The following is a 20,597-nucleotide window of genomic DNA, read 5'->3' on the forward strand; positions in this document are numbered from 1 at the left end:
ATTGGAGAATATGAAACAGGCTGCAGTTGGGGGCCAAAGCCCAGGAAACTTCAGGAACAAGCCGGGACCGCCCTTGTCCCTTCCACCACAAGCGCGGAGTTTCGAAGGACCACAGAAGTATGTTTCTCAGAAGGGGAGGAAGAGGAGGTGACAAACCTCATGTAAACCGCAGTCCTAATCTAGGTTTGACAAAAACATTAAATAATGCTTTGACATTTATTGCAATTTAAGATGTCTCCACAAACCAGAAATGTGCAGTCAAGATTAGACAAATCTCTATATTCACTTCAATTATTAGAGTGACATGATAAATCAAGATTAGAACATTTTCTACCACTTATCAACTATTGGTTGGAAAATCTAACATAAAATAACATGTACATGGTTGGAGACACCCATCCTAAGCTAACCCTGCGTGCTCTAATCCCTAAGCTGAAATGACACAAATACCTTGCTCCTTTCTTGTGATGTAGTGCTCGTAGGTAGAAACTTGTAATGAAGAATTATATTCACATGAACGAGATGCCCAAGAAGCATTGTCGTGAATGGCAGGGGTCCAAACCATATCCTTCTAGGGCTACCGTAGGGGCGATGCCTGTCCTTTTCAGAATTCTCAGTTCACCGTCTACCTGAAATCCATCCTCTGTTGACTCCCACATCCAATTAAACGCTCACTTGAATTTCACCACAGTTCACTGGAATCTACCGGCCGATACCGTGGATGTTTTAGGATTCGAAATTCACTTCCAGAATGGCGGGAGGGAGGGAGGGAGGGAGGCCCAAACCACATCCTTCGAGGGCCACCCTAGAGACGACGCGTGATCACTCCAGAAATCATTTTCCTTGTATTCACTAGTCCAATTGTTACTCATCCTTTGTGTCAGTCCATGTCCAATCAAATCGAGTACGTGAGCTTCGTCGTTAATTTACAATAATCCAATCCCATACGACCAGCAACTGGACGCCGTGGCCAGTATGGTGGGTCGACGCGAACTGAGGGGAACGACGCCCGGGGCCGACCACAGAGCGCGATGCCCTGTTTTTATTGGGCGAATTTCCAATTGTTAATTTGCATGAGTAATATGGTGTGATGATGAGGCAGAAGTTGAGGCAATTCTAGGAGTCTTGTGAGGTAGTTACTAGATATAACCAAGGGATACATTATCCTAAATAACCTAATTTAAATTAATTAAAAATAAGTGTCAAGCGCGCAGGGGTATGGTATGTAACGGGCTCTCCAATAAAACAATAAAGATGAAATTTTGGTGATACACATGCAAAAATGCATCAACTATAACACAAAAAATGCAAGGACACAAAAAGCATATGGTAAATTAACTAAAATTAATTAACAAATTGAGACATTTTAGTTTTAACATTATAGAACCTTTGGTGACTTCGAGCACAGGCTTACGAAGACATTTTTGGATGGCGAGGTGAAATGATTCCTGACTAAAACCGAGAATACTTAGATTCAATAAGGCACTGTCACCCAATTAGCGCTAAACTCTCACAACAAAATACTATGGAGAAGGGGGACTCGCAAAACTTTAATTCGCTTGAAAAGAAAGCAAATTTACAAAGAAGTAATCACTGGAAGACTTCCAGTGCTTTCACAGAGTGAAGGAAAATAACTGAGAGGGCTAAGAAGAAACTAAAGAAAATAGAAAACACTAAGTAGTGTGTCATAACACCTAAGTTGTGACAAATTAAACTCTTCGTTAAAACTAATTATTATTGCACTAACAAAGCACCACATAAACACAAATAAACATAGAATAATAATATAAGGACGCATATGACAATAGAAATTATTCAGGTTATTTACCAAATATTTGTTTTATAGCGTGGATGAGTCTTTCTGTCACGGAGCGGTTTGAGGTGAACGATAACTTCTGGTAGGGGCATATTGTATGTGTGTGTAGTTTGTAAAATTCCAATGTGTGGCTGATATTGGGAACAGTACTGTGGATGCATAGTCAAAGATGGTTTTCATTATTTGTTTAAAGACAATAATTGGAATTTCTTTATTGTCTGAAGCCTGTGCTGATGATGGATTTTAGTAGATTATGAGAGGAACATAGGGAGTAATTGGTGAAGAAGTGTGGTTTAGCACAGGTAGGGGTTGCGTGGGTCAGATTTTTGTGGTAAGGCAGATATGTGAGAAAGCTTTAGGAAAAGGCAACGATGTGTTTTGGGCACTTATGGATTTGGAAATGGCTTATGACAGGGTAGACAGGAAGGCACTGTGGGAGGAATTACAGATACATGGGATAGGAGGAAAGCTGTTAAGAGCAGTCAAGAGTTTTTATGAGAGTAGTAGAGCCTGTGTTAGAATCAGAAATGGAGAGAGTAAGTGGTTTGAGGTAAAGTGGGGACTTGGCCAGGGATGTGTTATGTCGCCTAGGGTGTTCAATTTATACATGGATGAGGTGGTGCGAGAGGTAAACACAAGGGTAATGGCTCGGGGATTGGAAATGGAGAAACGTAGGAGATAAATCAGTTGTTGTTTGCTGACAACACTACGCTTGTGGCAGGATCAGAGGAGGGATTGAGGAAGTTAGTGACAGAGTTTGGGAAGGTGTGCAAAAGAAGGAAGTTGAAGATAAATGTGGGTAAAAGTAAGGTGATGAGATGTACAAGGGGAGAATGTGGCGGCAGACTGGAAGTGAGTATTAAGGGAAAGAGACCGGAGGAAGTGGATAGTTTTAGATACTTGGATGCAAATGTGGCAAAAAAGGGAGGAGTGGAGGTGGAGGTAGAATGTAGATTGAGAGAAGCAAGTAAATGCCTTGGGGGATTAAAAAATGTAATGAGAAATAGACATTTGGGAATGGATGCTAAGAGATTGTATGAAGGAGTGATTGTGCTGACAGCACTGTATGGGGCAGAAACATGGAACATAATAGAGGAAGAGAGTTTGAATGTGTTTGAGAAGAGGTGCCTGAGAAGTATGATATGGGTACTAGGCTGGATAGAGTAAGAAATGAGTATGTGAGGAGAATGGGGTGGAAAGGGAGTTGGGAGATAGGGTGGATGAAAGTGTATTGGGATGGTTTGGACACATGGAAAGAATGAGTGATTGAATGATTAGTAAAAGAGGTGTGGAAGGCAGAGATGGAAGGAGCGAACACGAGGGGGTGACCAAGGACGAGATAAATGGATGAGGTAAAAGGAGCATTGGGAAAGAGGGGAATGTCTGTTGAGGAGGGACAGGAGAAGACAGAAGATAGGGGTGAATGGAGAATGGTTGTAATGGATGATGCTGAGATGCATGGAAAGAAGTGGGTGGGAGATGGGGGGTGAGGGACTATGTGTGAATGATAAATTGACGCAGCCCAAAGGGATTTCTCCCCACCTTTTTTTTTTTTCTGTATGAGGGGACGGAGAGGGGGGTCGCCGAGTAAATGAAGTGGTCTTGTCATGAATGTGATGTGCCTTAATGCACTGCTTCTGACCCAGCTCAGTGAGTGAAATGCAGGGATGACCCGTCATCCAGGAGGAGCCAAGATAAGAGAGAAGGAGGAGGGTGAATGGGAGTGGAGTATGTGGGGATGGAATGGGTGAGAGCGGATTTTATGCCTTTGTTTTTTAGCCATAGTAAATGGGGGGAAAGCTTTTAGTATATGTAGTTTTCTTATAGATTCTCATTTTCAGAACTGTGATGTGTAGGCTGAAGGACAAAGGAGTATCAAAAGTGAAGTGCCTCAAACATAGGCCTTCTTAATTTTAGTCACTTAAATTATCAAAAGTAAGGGGACCTTATTTGAGGCACTTTGGAATAAACAGATGATTATCAAAGATTTGCATAACATGCTAACAAGCATGTTTTAAGCGTAACTATAAGGTATGCAAACTGTCATATTCACACCAGTGAATAAAAATGGACAAGAAAAAATACATATGTCCTCAAATTGTCAATTTTGATACAGACATTCACACAGAACACTAAGTTATACTTTTCATTCAGCAAAACAGCTGACAAATGTAATAATACACTATAATATGAGGCTGTATATATGGTAAGACAGCTTGTAAAAAGTAAGGGTGACTATGTTTTAACAGCGGGATTACTGCACCACTCCAGTTCCATTACAGTGGGTCTGAAAAACTTGGGCCAACTTTTTCACAATATGTGTGAAAAATTCCGGATTATTTGAGGATATATGGTAGGTACTGAAACTTATATTAAAGGGTGGAAAATTCTGATGCATTATTTCCATAAAGACAATGACGAAAATCCACCAACTTATTCCAGGAGACAAGTTACAACTTGACAAGATAATCTGTGAGTGTGTTTTCATGTGTTTCTTTAAAGCATCAGCATGGGAGAAACCAACAGCACAAACATTACACTAAAGTTGCTTTTCTCCTGTGTGTACCCTGAAATGCCTGCGCAGACTGCCTGCTTCCGAGAGAGATAGCAGCACCACAATGCTCACATTTATACGGCTTCTTGCCTGTGTGTGTCCATATGTGTCTGTTCAATTTGCCTGTATTTGAGAAACCAGCACAACAAAAGCTGCACTTGTGTAGTTTCTCACTTGTATGAGTTTGCACGTGTGACTTCAAGTTATCTGATCATGGGAAAGTAGAATCACATTGCTCACATTTACAAAGCTTGTCACCTGTGTGCTTATTCCGTATATGGTATCGCAAGCCAGTTCTTGGAGAGAAATCAGCACCACAAAAGCTGCACTTGTGTAGTTTCTCACCTGTATGAGTTTGCATGTGAGAAAGTAGGATCAGATTGCATGGCTTTCCACCTGTATGAGTTCAAATGTGTAACTTCAACTGCCTTGATTCTTTGAAAGCAATACACCAAAGAACACTTGTAGCAAGGCTTCTCTCCTGTATGTGCACCTTGAAGTGCCCAAACTGGGAAAAGGGTGTGTGACAGAATGTGTATTTGTCTTATGTGCAATTATATTGTTCCTTGCCTGTGTGTTTCCTTTTGTGGTTGCTCAAGCTTTTTGTGTTAGAGAAAGCAGCCCCACAAAGCCCACACTGAATTGGTTTCTCAATGGTATGATCTTGCATGTGTGACTCCAAGTGAGCTGATCTTGAGAAAGTACAATCACATTGCTCACACTTAAATGGCTTCTCACCTGTGTGTGTCCGTATGTGGTTCTTCAAGCCGCTTGTACCTGAGAAACCAGCCCCACAGAGCCCACACTGGTGTGGTCTGTCACCTGTATGAGTTTGCATGTGTGACTTCAAGTGAGCTGATTGTAAGAAAGTAGAATCGCATTGCTCACATTTATAGGGCCATTCACCTGTGTGTGTGTCTTCTGTATATGGTATTGCAAGCCAGCTCTTTGAGCGAAAGCAGGGCCACAAAAGCTGCATTCGTGTGGTTTATCACCTGTATGAATTTGCATGTGTGTTTTTAAGGTAGCTAATAGTGAGAAAGTAGAATCGCATTCCTCACATTTATATGGCCTCTCACCTGCGTGCTTGCTTATGTGGCATTGCAAGCCAGTTCTCTGAGAGAAAGCAGCAGCGCCACAAAAACTGCACCTGTGTGCCTTCTCACCTCTATGAGCTCGGATGTGTAACTTCAACTGTTCCGATGTTCTGAAAAGAGCAACACACAAGGAACACTGGTACGGCTTCTCCCCCGTATGAACACGTATGTGCACCTTGAGGCGTCCAGGCCGGGAAAAGGCTGCGTGACAGAATGTGCATTTGTGGGGTTTGTCTTCGGTGCGCTTATACAGTTCCTCGCCTGTGTGTTTCCTTTTGTGGTTCCTCAAACTGTTTGTATTTGAGAAAGCAGCATCACAAAGCCCACACTGATGTGGTTTGTCACCTGTATGAGTTCGCATGTGTGACTTCATGTGATCTAATCGTGAGAAAGCAGAATCACATTGCTCACACTTAAATGGCTTCTCACCTGTGTGCTTGCGTACGTGGTTTTTCAAGCCCGTTCTCTGAGAGAAAGCAGCATCACAAAAGCTGCACTTGTGTGGTTTGTCGCCTGTATGAGTTTGCATGTGTGACTTCAAGATAGTTGATTGTGAGAAAGTAGAATCACATAGGTCACATTCATATGGCTTCTCACCTGTGTGTCCGTATATGGATTTTCAAGCTACTTTTTGCAGAGAAAGCAGCAGCGCCACAAAAGCTGCACTTGTGTGGTTTCTCGCCTGTATGAGTTCGGATGTGTAACTTCAACTGTCCTGATGCTTTGAAAGAAGCAATGCACAAAGAACACTTGTACGGCTTCTCAACTGTATGAGTACGTATGTGTTCCTTGAGGTCCCCAGGCTGGGAAAAGGCTGCGTGACAGAATGTGCATTTGTGGAGTTTGTCTTCCATGTGTATCTTCTTAATGTGGTCTTCGAGATCTCCTTTTTGATAGAAGGCCATATTACATTGAGGACAATGATATTGCATTTCCTCTTCTTTACTGCAATGGTCATTCATAACAGTAGTGCTGCCTGAAAGGGTGGAGTTAAAAGACTGATCTCTTTGGGAACTTTTCTCAACACAGACTTTACCATGGCACTCAAACTCATCTATTGTAGCAAATGTCAAATGGCAAATATCACAAAATAATATCTTTTCCTCTTTCAATGTCATATCAGTGTTCTCTAGAGTGAGACTGTCCTGCTGAGAAGCAGAATAAACTTTGCAGGTGTCAGACTGAAATGGTTCTACTTTGATATGAGCCTTGGGAGGGGCATCTGTCGTGTGGGTCTGCTTTAGAAAGCTCTTATCATCTCCTCTCCACTGATTCTGGTCATCACTCACTAACTTGAACATTGTACCATCCATTTTATCTCTTGTCAGTCTGAAAGGAAGAGATGAAAGTCAAGACATGTAATGGCTTGCATTATATACTAAATGTCTATATCTGTTTATATTAATGACAACCACACTGTCAAACAGTAGTGTGAGAACAAACACACCTTAACTGTGCCAAAAGCTTTTGATAAAGTACCACAGAGTTAACTTGTGTGGAAATTGGAGCACATTGGAGGACTGAGAGGCAAACTACTCAGATGAAAACATTTCTGAAGGGAAGACACGCGAGGACTACTGTAAAGGATAAGAAGTCAAGATGGAGAACAGTAATGAGTGGAGTTCCACAAGGTTCGATGCTTGCACCAAAAATGTTTCTTGTCTATGTCAGTGACATGATAGAAGGCACAACAAGCTATGCCAAAATGTTTGTAGATGATGCAAAATTCATGAGAAAATTGAAAAACAAGGACTGCAGGCTATTGTAAAAAGATCTATATACTATTTATACATGAAGCCAAGAACAGGAAATTCATTTTAGTACCAAAAAAAAAAAAAAAAATGCAAATAGAAATTATGTATATATATATATATATATATATATATATATATATATATATATGTATATATATATATATATATATATATATATATATATACACACACACACACAATATATATACATATAGGGTGTCCCAAAAGTCTGTGTGAACATTAAAATTTGTAAAACTTTTAAAGTATTTGTGATAGGATATGTAATGTGCATTACAAAGCATACTCTATCTAGTGTTTTAGAATTAAATTAGAAAGAAGCACTTTAATTTTCTATTGTTCTTTTTTAAGTTTCAAGATGTCCACTATCATTAGTGAATCATGGGACACCAGACCATGTCATATCATTAACAGAGACTGTCTTTTTTTTTTTTTTTTATCCATTTTGCAACAGAATTCCTATGAGGTGGTTCTTCATTGTATTCATTTCTAAACCTTCTTTGTGTAGTAACAGTACATTTCAGTTTAGCCAGCCAAAGGATGCAGTTTATTTCTTCTTCTGTTTACACCATGGATCAAAATTGTAAAAAGTATTGATAAGGTTTAGAAATATTTTTTAATTCTAATATATAACCTGTCTGGGGTATTGGCTGCATGTTATTGTGTGGTTGAAAACTGCTCAAGTGCATGCAGCTGATACTTTAGGGTCTATATGGGGTGCCCCTACAGACCAGAGCCACACATCATATTGTCTTTGGTAGAGAAAAATCTCTATTCATAGAGAAATGATGATGCTTTATTATACTGTGACTGTCCCTCCATTATGCTGTCCCCACCCCAACTTTTGTTACTGTCATGTACCACTTCTCTGAATATTCACTTCTCATTTTACCAAACCCTGTGGTGGGGGAAAGAATACTGCCCCCAAGTATTTCCATTTCAGTTGTAAAAGGCAAAAATGGAACTGGAATATGACTAGGCATCCTTCTCCCTGTAGCCCCAAAAGGTACATTCCTATAAAAAACAAAGGCATAACAGGGTCTGGGAGGAGTTTTCCAACCAGAACCCTAAGGTTTGGGTCTTTTAATGTGCGTGGTTGTGGTACAGATGAGAGTAAAAGGGATAAGATAGGCAGTATGTTTGTGAGAAGAAAGATGGATGTGTTGCCATTGAGTGATACAAAGCTGAAAGGGAGGGGCGAGTTTGAGTTTTGGAGTGTAGTTGGGAGGGTGTCAGGAGTGAAGAGAGGATGGCAGAGAGAAGGGGTGACTACACTAGTAAGTGAAGAGACAGGTGAGCATGTGGTGGTGTGGAAGGAGGTTTCTTCAAGGTTAATGTGAATGAAGGTGAAACTGGGAAGGGAGATGTAGGTTTTTGTAAGTGCATATGGGCCTGGTAGTGAGAAGAGTGTAGAGGAATGGGAGGTTTTTTGGATTGCCTCTTCGCTGAGTTGCTTGTCTTTTAATCATTCCTCCTTATCCATGTCATGTGACAATATTACTCCACTAATTATATCACTGCGCAGAGTACTGAAGTCTTTCAATTTGTAGGCATTTCTTAAGATCTTCCACTTATAAATCCAAATTGCTTGGGCTTTAGTATGTTGTTCTCTTCGAAGTGTTTAATCCATTTATTTTTCACAACTCTATCGCATATTTTTGCAATTGTGCTTGTAAGGGATACCGCTCTATAGTTTGTGGGATTTTCTTTATCTCCCCCTTTGTATATTGGTATAATATTTGCATTTCTCCAATCTTGTGGTACTTTTCCTTCCTTGAGTGAGAAGTCAATTATCTTGTGTATTTTATCTGTAAGTTCATGTATACATTCTTTCGCTATTCCATCGGGCCCATTATGACTTTCTGATGTCAAGGTTCTTTATTTGGTCCCTTATTTCTTTCTGTGTCAGCACTATTTCTTTCATTTTGGGGGATCTTTCTCGCTGCCCTTCATCCCAAATTTGTGAACTTTCAATTGTAAAGTGTCTGGTCATTACTTCAGCTATTTCTACATCTATATGTTCTTTGTTTCCTTCATGCAGTTTGACTATTTCATATTTGTCTTTTAGTTTATCGTTTACATATCTGTAAAATAGTTTAGGTTGGTCTTTGCATTTGTCTATTATATCTTTTTCGTAGTTTCTTTTTTCTTCTCTGCGTATATCTACATATTCATTTCTCAGTGTGATGTATATTTGCCATTTAGTGACTTTTTTGTCTTTTTTCCATTTTTTCCAGGCTTTATCTCCTCTATCTTTAGCATTGCTACACTATTTATTATATCAACACTTTATGTAAACCTTTTGTTGTTTCTGCTTAGGTACATGTTTCTTTGTTTCCTCCTTATATTTTTCTCTAAAAATGTTCCATTTCTCTTCCATCTTTGTTTCATCATTTGAAAATTTTCCCAGCTAGCATTTTGAAAAAATGTTCAAAGTTTTACAAAGTCAGGTTTGTTATACATTAATCTTCCTTCTCTGTGTTTCTCATTTCTTCTCATCTTTTTGTTTCTTAAGCTCAAACTCTATTAGTATGTGGTCACTCTTCCCAATTGGTGTCTTATAATTCATTTCGTCCACAATTTCAGGCTCAGTAGTGAATATCTAGTCTCGATGGTTCTTCATTGTGTCTATATCTAGTGTTTTCTTTAACCCATTGAGTCAATGTATAATCAGTGGTCAGATCCAGTAGGACATTGCCCCAGAGTTCCTCTCCACCTTGTATTGTCAATTCTTCCCAATTTATTTCCTTTGCATTTTCTTGCAAAATAATGTTAATATTTATTTGGCCATTTGGCAAGGATGCAAGCACATCATTTTTTGGGGTGTGAGTAACTGCATACATACAATATTAATACTTATCTCAATTTTAGGGGATGGGCTGAAGCCCCTCTCCCCCTTGTATAATTAATAAGTGTTTGCACCCATGCCATGTAGGAATGCAAATATTGTAATATTAGGCCCATACCTACCTGTAGATACATATATTGCTGATTGAATGCTATAAATTTGTTTACTTTGGTTGTAGTGAAGAAATATGAAAATGTGACCCCATACATGATAAGCAGAGTAATTTCACATTTTTATATACAAGCAGCGGCTTTGCTGCACCTGCCTTCGGCAGGTTGCTTGTCCTGTGGACAGAGTTTTCCTGTACCATAGACAAAATGATGTGTGGCTCTGGTCCATAGGGGTGCCCCATATAGACCCTAAAGTATCAACTGCTTGCTACTTTGCCACAATAACAAGCAGCCAATACCCCAGACGGGGTATTGGAAGACAAGGGTGAGTGGAGAATGGTTGTATATGGATGATGTTGTGATTGCATGAGGAGGAATGGGCGGGGGTGGGGGGTGAGGTAGTATGTGTGAGCAAAATTTGACGCAGCCCGAAGGGATTTCTCCCCGTCCTCTCCTTTTATGCAGGGGGGGGGGGGTCGCAGATTTAATGAAGCGGCCTTGCTGTGGATGTGCTGTGTCTTGCGGCACTGCTTCTGACCCAGGGCAGTGGCCAGGGTGCAGGGATGACCCATCATCCAGGAGGTACTCAGATAAGAGGGAGGGTGGGAGGGGTGTGGAGTGTATTTAGGGATGAAATGGGTGGGAGTGATTTTATGCCTTTCCCTTTTTGGCTACCTCCCTTGTAAGGGGGAAAAAGCCTTGGTATATGTATGATGTATGTAGTATATTCATCAATACTCAGATTTTTTCATTAATCTCAATGAATTGTATTAAAAAAGGACACACCTGATAGGGAGTATCTTGAATTATGACAAAAGAAACAATATAGATGTAATATATCTAGATTTTGCAAAAGCTTTTGATACCGTCCCACACGAAAGACTACTTACTGAATTAGCTTTGCACGGAATAAGTGGTAGCCTATTAAGTTGGACTAGTAATTGGTTGAATGATCGTAAACAGAGAGTTGTTTTAAATGGAAAAACTTCTAGATGGAAAAATGTTACAAGTGGAGTTCCTCAGGGTTCTGTTCTTGGGCCACTTCTATTCATAGTATATATAAATGATATAGACCATGGACTAAAATCTACTGTTTCCAAATTTGCTGATGATACAAAACTGTGCAGAATGGCAAATGATCACTTAAACCAATTAGATATTCAAGAAGATGTAGCTAAATTACAGGAATGGTCTGAAAAATGGCTAATGAAATTTAACACAAGTAAATGCAAGGTAATGCACATAGGTAAAAATAACAGTAAGTACAATTACAAATTATTTGGAAATTCGTTAACAAAAGTGGATGGTGAAAAAGATCTTGGCGTAATTATCAGTAACGATCTCAAATCATCCAAGCAGTGCATTTCAGCCTCTGAGAAAGCAAATAACATTCTAGGACTGATTGCACAATCTTTTGATTTCAAAAGTCTATCACTCATTAACAAGCTATATAAATCGTTAGTTCGTCCACATTTGGAATATGCTGTTTTCGTATGGTCACCGAATCTCATTAAAGACATTGACAGACTGGAAAAAGTACAAAGGCGAGCCACAAAACTGATTCCAAATATCAAAAATAAATCATACGAAAATAAACTAAAACAAATTAATCTGTTTTCCCTAAAAACACATAGACTCAGAGGTGACTTGATACTGGTCTTTAAAATTCTAAAGGGAATTGACAACATCAAAAGTGACAAAATGTTCACATTGAATGAGAATCAGATAAGAAACAATGGTCTCAAACTGTCCGGAAATAGATTCAATTTGGAAGTAGGTAGAAACAACTTTGCCAACTGTGTAGTTGATGAATGGAATAAACTTCCTGCACAGTTAGTGTGATGTAGTTCAGTTCGAAGCTTTAAGAATCATTTAGATAAACACCTAAGCAAGATGCTGTAATGATTATGATTTATTTTATATTATTTGTTTTAGTTTTGTTATCATTTATCTGTTTCCCATTTATTATTAGGTATATGTCAATTTATCAGTATTTACTATTTACCTGTTTGTTTATTATTTAACTATATCTATGCATTTATTTATGTATTTTGTTTGCTATTTACATTATTATAGTTTTTATTTATTGATTTATTATTACCGGGTCATCCCTGCATCTTGCCCACTGCCCTGGGTCAGAAGCAGTGCCACAAGACACAACACATCCACAGAAAGGCTGCTTCATGAAATTTGTGACCCCACCTGTCCGTCCCCTCATGGAAAAAAGAGATTGGGAGAAATCCCATTGGGCTGCATCAATTTACTTACTTTTTCATACATACTCCACCACCCACTCCCTTTCATGTATCACAGCATCCTCCATACACAACCATTCTACATTCGCCCCTATCTTCTGTCTTCTCCCATCTTTCCTCAACAGACATTCCCCTCTTTCCCAATGCCCCTTTTACCCCATTCATCTATCTCATCCTTGGTCGCCCCCTCATGTTCTCTCCTACCTCTACCTTCCACATAACTTTACTAATTTTTCTCCACTCATTCTTTCCATGTGTCCAAACCATCCCAATACTCTTTCATCAACCCTATCTCCCAACTCCCTTTCCACCCCCGTTCTTCCCTTCACCTCGTTTCACACTCTATCCAGCCTAACCCCTATCACACTTCCCAGGCGCCTCATCTCAAATACAAATACTAAATGACTATCTGGAAATAGAGAAACCTGTCATTATGGAAATTGTAGAGACAAAACTGAAAGGCCCTCTATCAACAAGTATGGTGGGACAAGGTCTATACAACCACTGGGCAAAAAATAGAACTGATAAACAGGGAGGAGGTGTCATGATATTGACCAAAAAGGGTCTAAATGTGACAAAGTTAAATGAAGGCAAATACAATGTGCAATTTATTATGATAAAAGTTGTAAATAAAAATATGAAAAGTAGAAAATTTGTAGCAGTGTATATGCCACCAAAAACACAAGCTTGGTCTGATAGTGATCATTCTCAATTACTGGAAGACACAATGAATGTGCTAAATGAGTTACTGAAAGAGGGTGGTACCATAGTAAGTATGGGTGATTTTAATGCAAATGATATAATCTGGAAAGAAATGATAGTAAAAGGGGGAGAAGAACTTTGGAGCAACATTCTGCTGGATATGACCATTGAATATACCTTAACACAATGGGTTAAGGAAAATACTAGATATAGAAACAATGAGGAACCATCAAAACTAGACTTAACATTAATTTCTGAACCAGATATTGTGAACAAAATGGAGTATAAAACAGGCAGGTTTCTCAGCCTCTGTTAAGAGTCAATGAAAGAACAAATTTGGTGAGGGCTTCAGCCCCACACCCTGGATCTGCTACTGAAACCCGGTTATGTAAGGTACCTACTGCAAGACTTTCATTTAGATACTGCTCTGACACCGAGCCACAATGAAGAAAAACATTGCTTTTATGAGTCTAGAGTTAACCTTGAATTGGGCTTTGAGCTTTGAAAATAGTGCCGCCAGCCTCACCTGAAAAAAAAAAAACACTCCCTGTGTGAAGGGTACGCAAGAGATTGCTAGTGAGAAATGCCTAGTGTACCGCCATCTTAAGTGTTCTGTAAAATTCAGTCAAATTTTGACAAGGTTTCTATTTGTGTTTGAAAGGAAATTTCTCTATGAACGAGGCTACAGGTGCATTAGACCACACACACATATATAACTTGATATAAAGAGATGGATTGGAACCCAAGAACAGCTCCAGTTTTGAATAATTTAATTAGGGGAAACTGGTTACAGGTCTGTGAAAGATAAAACTATACTCTGTTCATGCCTTTTAGTACTAATTTTATGGTCTCTCCTTAACATAGTTATAAAAATATTTGTGTGTATTCATGAATAATTGAAAAAAAAAATGCATTTTAGGATAATAAAAGATATTCTAACATATATATTATTTAATTGCAAAGTGATTATTTGATATACCATGTAGAACAAAAGACTATACACTTTTATCTGGCATATGTTATTGCAGGTGATTTATATTGCTCAGAAAATAGTATAAATATACACATATGCAAAGCCTTGGTGACACCAATAATAGAATATCCATGTGTCCCTCTCAACACTCTATCAATAAACCAACCTAATAGCTTAGTAAAAGTACATTGGAACTAGAAAGAAAATAGGCTAACTAGCTTAGCTACTCCCAATGAGTACACAAGGTGCATCGTCCCCTTCTTTTCGTTACGCACTATGATTCCTTTCCAAACTTAAACACGACCATCCATCAGGCAGTGGCTCTCTTTCTGGTCTACTAACCTCTTACCTAGTTAAAAAAAAAAATCACATGTATGAATATCAAATACATTTTACATATTTTGAATCACTTTAACAACCAGAATCTCTATTAGATAAGGATAACACCTGGATGAATATTTACAAGAGGTAAGAGAAGTATTTGAAGTCATTTAACTTGGAAATAATGTGATGTTGAGGAACATGATTGACCATTGACCACAAAGCCTCCTTATTTACTTTGGATCCAAAGTGAGACTTGAAGACTTCACCAGATTTACTTCTCCAGTATTTAAAAACCCCCATGAAGCCTTAATTAATCATTTTGTAAGAAACTGCATTACACAGGTCACATTGGAGAGGCTTCTCTTCAGTATGGACCCTCATATGATGTGTGAAATGACACTTCAGTGAGAAAACTGCATTGCACAGGTCACATTAGGAAGGCTTCTCTCCAGTGTGGGTCCTCATATGCCTTGTGAGACCACGCTTTCGTGAGAAAGCTGCACTGCACAGGTCACACCGGAAAGGCTTCTCTCCAGTATGGGTCCTCATATGTTGTGTGAGAGGATCTTTATGTAAGAAACCTGCATTACACAGGTCACACTGGAAAGGCTTCTCTCCAGTATGGGTCCTCACATGCCTTGTGAGACTACCCTTTCGTGAGAAAGCTGCATTGCACAGGTCACATTGGAAAGGAGTCTCTCCAGTATGGGTCATCATATGCTTTGTGAGAGTACCCTTTTGTGAGAAAGCTGCACTGCACAGGTCACACCGGAAAGGCTTCTCTCCAGTATGGGTCCTCATATGTTGTGTGAGAGAACTCCTTACTGAGAAAGCAGAATCACACAGGTCACACTGGAAAGGCTTCTCTCCAGTGTGGACCCTCATATGGTCTTTGAGAGTATCCTTTTTAGAAAAAGCAGACTTGCACAGGTCACACTGGAAGGGTTTCTCTCCAGTGTGGGTCCTCATATGCCTGCTGAGACTATTTTGATGTGAGAAAGCAGAATCACACAGGTCACACTGGAAAGGCTTCTCTCCGGTATGGGTCATCATATGTTGTGTGAGACCACTCTTTACTGAGAAAGCTGCATTGCACAGGTCACATTGGAAAGGCTTCTCTCCTGTATGGATCCTCATATGCTTTGTGAGATTATACTTGAGTGAGAAAGTAGATTTGCACAGGTCACACTGGAAAGGCTTCTCTCCTGTGTGGGTCCTCAGATGTTGTATGAGACTACCCTTTCGTGAGAAAGCTGCATTGCACAGGTCACACATGAATGGCTTCTCTCCAGTGTGGGTCCTCACATGATGCATGAGAACACTCTTTTGTGAAAAAGCAGAATCACACAGGTCACATTGGAAAGGCTTCTCTCCAGTGTGGATCCTTAAATGATTTCCGAGACTTTCCTTACGTGAGAAAGCAGAATCACACAGGTCACAATGGAAAGGCTTCTCTCTTGTGTGGGTCCTCCTATGCATTGTGAGAGTATCCTTTTTTGAGAAAGCAGAATCGCACAGGGCACATTGGAAAGGCTTCTCTCCAGTGTGGGTCCTCATATGTTGTGTGAGAGCACTCTTTTGTGAGTAAGCAGAATCACACAGGTCACACTGGAAAGGCTTTTCTCCTTTGTCATTCCCCATAATTATGTTGTGCGAGAGAACCCTTTTGTCAGAAATCAGAACCACACAGATCCTGTGTGGGTCATATGACCTTTGAGGCGACTTTTGTGCTATGTGAGATCACCCTTTTCCTACAAAGTGGAAGCACACAGGTCACACTGGAGAGGTTTATCATGTAATATTTATGATGATCTGTGATATAGCTGTGCTGTAGATGTCACACTTTTTCATAGTATGACACATGGAATCCACAGAAAGCTCTTCCTTCCACATCAATGGTGATGGATACCATCATTCTGGAAAAAGATGTAATTAAAAGACTGACATCTAACTCTTTGAAATTGTGTAATACACTGTAATAAGATGATGGATTTTTCATATGTAAAGCATTTCATACTAAAGTGTCTTTGTACCTAAAGAGACCTTTTGTACATGCCATCACCTAACATAACACAGGTAGAAACAATAACAGATATGGTGCTATGACATATTGTGATCTATTTTTTCATTAGAAACATGCTGAAAATCATCCATTACCTACAAGCATACTCTCCTCACCACGACCAGAATTACTTGAATTTTGCTTCATTTGTGTTCCTCACATCACAACATTTGGAACTGGGTAATGGCCCAGCTGGCCGCAGCAGAAATATTCTAACATACTCCATAACATTCCATGTTTGGGCTCACAAGACCTCAATCTAAACATGACCTACTCTAGCGTTTATTCAGTTCATCTCACTCAAATTTGTGATGCAAGTTACATTATTTAAGATACACTGGCAAGTGCTGTACCTGTGCTATATAATTTTTTTTTTTTTTAATGTAATCAATAAAATTGATCCAAGTAGTTATAGAGGTACTTCCTAACATACCTGTTTGTCTACTAGAAAAAACATACATATAAGATATACCCACTAAAACAATCTCAACAATCATGATGTACTCAGGTAGGAACTGCTATCAAAGGCAAAATCCATTTGAATGTGGAAGTAGCGAGAAGACAATGTATAATGCGAGAACTAGTGCTTTAACATTTTCATGCTACAGGTTATTTAATCACAGAAGCATAATATATACAAATCCCGTCATCTTTCAGGATGCCTGTGACATCTCCCTTACTAGTTGTGACACTTTTATGATAATGACAAAAAAGAAGAAAAAAAATCTTGTTCTCTTTGTGCAACCTTTATCTGATGTTAGTTTTATCTCAGTTTAGAAGGTGCCCCTGCCTATCAACTTTAATCAACATGAATTTGAATGTTCTGTAAGCTTTGGGCTCATTTGAGCATTTGCCACGTCACTCCTTCTAAGATATGGACACTATACAAGAACATAATAATAGTATGGATGGATGTACTGTCATCAGCACTTGTATCCAGTACATTGGTTGGATAGTGCCTTGTGTCACAGAGTTGATCTGGCAACTATGTACCTGTTTACTTTGTAGTGAAACAATATTAATGGGTCAGAGCACCCACTAATGAAATGACCAGTTTACCATTTTCAAGATTTCCATTATATCTATGAAGATGATATGATGGGTATGTATATATATAATACTGATATGACCAAACAGAAAATCAGTGATCAATACTAACAGCAGCAGTCAAGTGGTGGCTGGTGACATGCACATCTCATTATCATGTTTACAGTGTTTTAGCCCTGTGCCACTTCAGTGGCAAAGTGAGTTCACTCTACGTGGAAGACAACTTCCCATTTCTATACAACAGTTTTTATCTTACAGTCTCTTACAAGTGCAAATTGGAAAGCTCATCAAAATTTTACAGGAGACCTTTTGGTCCATAACTAGGTCAGATGCAAAGAAATTATAATAATGATAAATAAATACATAAATAGATAAAAATTATAATAGAAATAATAATGAATAGGTAAACTTTAATAAACAAATAGGTAAATAGTAAATAATAATAAATTGACAGATTAATGATAATAAATGATAATCAAGCAAATAATAATAAAGAGACAAATAATAACAAATATACAAATAAAATAAATGGAAGGCATTACAGCATTTTCCTTTGGCGATTATCTAAACGAATCTTAAAGCTTCAAACTGAAGTACATTGCACTGCCTCTGCAGGAAGTTCGTTCCATTCATTAACTATATGTTTGGAGTTGTTTCTATCCACTTCCAAATTAAATCTATTACTGACAGTTTGAGACCATTATTTCTTGTCAGATTCTCATTCAGTGGGAAAATTTTGTCACTTTTGATGTTGCCAATTCCCTTTAGAATCTTGAAGGCCTGTATCAAGTCACCTGAGTCTATGCTTTTTTAGGGAAAATAAATTCATATATTTTTGTCAATTTTCATACAATTTATATATTTTTGTCCATTTTCATACAATTTATCTTTTATACTCAGAATCAGTTTTGTGGCTCACCATTGTATTTTTTCTCAATCTGCCAATGTCTTTAATAAGATTTGGTGACCATCAGTCCTAGAATCTTATTTGCTTTCTCAGAGATTGAAATACACTGCTTAGATGATTTGAGATTGTTACTGATAATTTACAAAGGATTACAAAGGCGGAGCATGCCGACAGGAGACCTTTTGGTCCATATCTAGGTCGGATGCGAGAAAAAAAAAAAAAAATCATAATAATAATAGAATAATGACAATAATAATAAAAAAAAACTATAATAATGTAAGCAACAAACAAAATACATAAATAAATGCATAGGTATAGTTGAATAGCAAATAAACAGGTAAACAGTAAATAATAAATTGGTACAAAACTAATAATAAATGAAAATCAAACAGACAAATGATAACAAAGCAAAAACAAATAATATAAAATAAATTATAATCATTACAGCATCTTGATTAGGTGTTTATCTAAATGAGTCTTAAAGCTTCGAACTGAACCACATTGCACTGCCTGTGCAGGAAGTTTATTCCATTCATTAACTACACGGTTGGCAAAGTTGTTTCTACCTACTTCCAAATTGAATCTATTACCGGATAGTTTGAGACCATTGTTTCTTGTCTGATTCTCATTCAATGTAAAAATTTTGTCACTTTTGATGTTGTCAATTCCCTTTAGAATCTTAAAGACCTGTATCAAGTCACCTCTGAGTCTACGCTTTTTTAGGGAAAACAGATTCATATGCTTTAGTTGATTTTCGTATGATTTATTTCTTATACTTGGAATCAGTTTTGTGGCTCGCCACTGTACTTCTTTTAATCTGTCAACGTCTTTAATGAGATTCGGTGACTATACGGAAACAGCGTATTCCAAATGTGGACGAACTAACAATTTATATAGCTTGTTAATGAGCGATGGACTTTTGAAATCAAAAGATCGCGCAATCAGTCCTACAATTCTATTTGCTTTCTCAGATGCTGTAATACACTGCTTGGATGATTTGAGGTCGTTACTGATAATTACGCCGAGATCTTTTCCACTATCCACTTTTGTTAACGAATTTCCAGATAACTTGCAATCGTGCTTACTGTTATTTTTACCTATGTGCATTACCTTGCATTTACTTGTGTTAAATTTCATTAGCCACTTTTCAGACCATTGCTATAATTTATCTAAATCTTCTTGAATATCTAGTTGGTTTAAATGATCATTTGCCATTCCGCACAGTTTTGTATCATCAGCAAATTTGGAAACAGTAGATTTTAGTCCATGGTCTATATCATTTATATATACTATGAATAGAAGTGGCCCAAGAACGGGACCCTGAGGAACTCCACTTGTAACATTTTCCATCTAGAAGTTTTTTCCATTTAAATTTCCATTTGTCAATTCCCTTTAGAATCTTAAAGACCTGTATCAAGTCACCTCTGAGTCTACGCTTTTTTAGGGAAAACAGATTCATATGTTTTAGTCGATTTTCGTATGATTTATTTTTGATATTTGGAATCAGTTTTGTGGCTTGCCATTGTACTTTTTCCAATCTGTCAATGTCTTTAATGAGATTTGGTGACCATGGATACAGCATATTTCAAATGTGGACAAACTAATGATTTATATAGTTTGTTAATGAGTGATGGACTTTTGAAATCAAAAGATCGCGCAATCAGTCCTAGAACCTTATTTGCTTTTTCAGAGGCTGAAATACACTGCTTGGATGATTTGAGGTCATAACTGATAATTACGCCTAGATCTTTTTCACTATCCACTTTTGTTAACAAATTTCCAAATAACTTGTAATCGTACTTACTGTTGTTTTTACATACGTGCATTACCTTGCATTTACTTGTCTTAAATGTCATAAGCCACTTTTCAGACCATTGCTGTAATCTATCTAAATCATCTTGAATATTTAATTGGTTTCAGTGGTCATTTGCCATTCCACACAATTTTATATGATCAGCAAATTTAGAAACAATGATTTCAGTCCATGATCTATATAATTTATATATAGTATGGAGAGAAGTGGCCCAGGAACGGAGCCCTGAGGAACTCCACTTGTAACATTTTTCCATCTAGAAGTTTTTCCATTTAAAACAACTCTTTGTTTTTGACCATTCAACCAATTACTAGTCC

At 38.2% G+C, this 20,597-nt stretch overlaps 3 protein-coding genes across 3 annotated transcripts in view; 1 reads left to right on the top strand and 2 right to left on the bottom strand.

The window, feature by feature from the left end:
- Positions 1–20,597, top strand: part of LOC143023110 (uncharacterized) — a 353,433-nt gene that overhangs the window by 180,971 nt on the left and 151,865 nt on the right. The gene's annotated exons all lie outside the window — the stretch shown is intronic.
- Positions 6,061–6,790, bottom strand: LOC143023130 (uncharacterized). Its single transcript, XM_076181641.1, has one exon. It carries the CDS (start codon positions 6,778–6,780, stop codon positions 6,061–6,063), a length of 720 nt encoding a protein of 239 aa, XP_076037756.1. The 5' UTR covers positions 6,781–6,790.
- LOC143023131 (uncharacterized) lies at positions 6,854–15,930 on the bottom strand. The gene is made up of 2 exons (XM_076181643.1): positions 15,277–15,930; positions 6,854–6,859 (listed from the first exon to the last, which is right to left on the bottom strand). Exons 1-2 carry the CDS (start codon positions 15,928–15,930, stop codon positions 6,854–6,856), a joined length of 660 nt encoding a protein of 219 aa, XP_076037758.1.

The sequence above is a fragment of the Oratosquilla oratoria genome, unplaced genomic scaffold (assembly GCF_046742065.1).
Source record: "Oratosquilla oratoria isolate Oo_2021 unplaced genomic scaffold, ASM4674206v1 SCAFFOLD45, whole genome shotgun sequence".
In the NCBI taxonomy this organism is placed as follows: Eukaryota; Metazoa; Arthropoda; class Malacostraca; order Stomatopoda; family Squillidae; genus Oratosquilla; species Oratosquilla oratoria.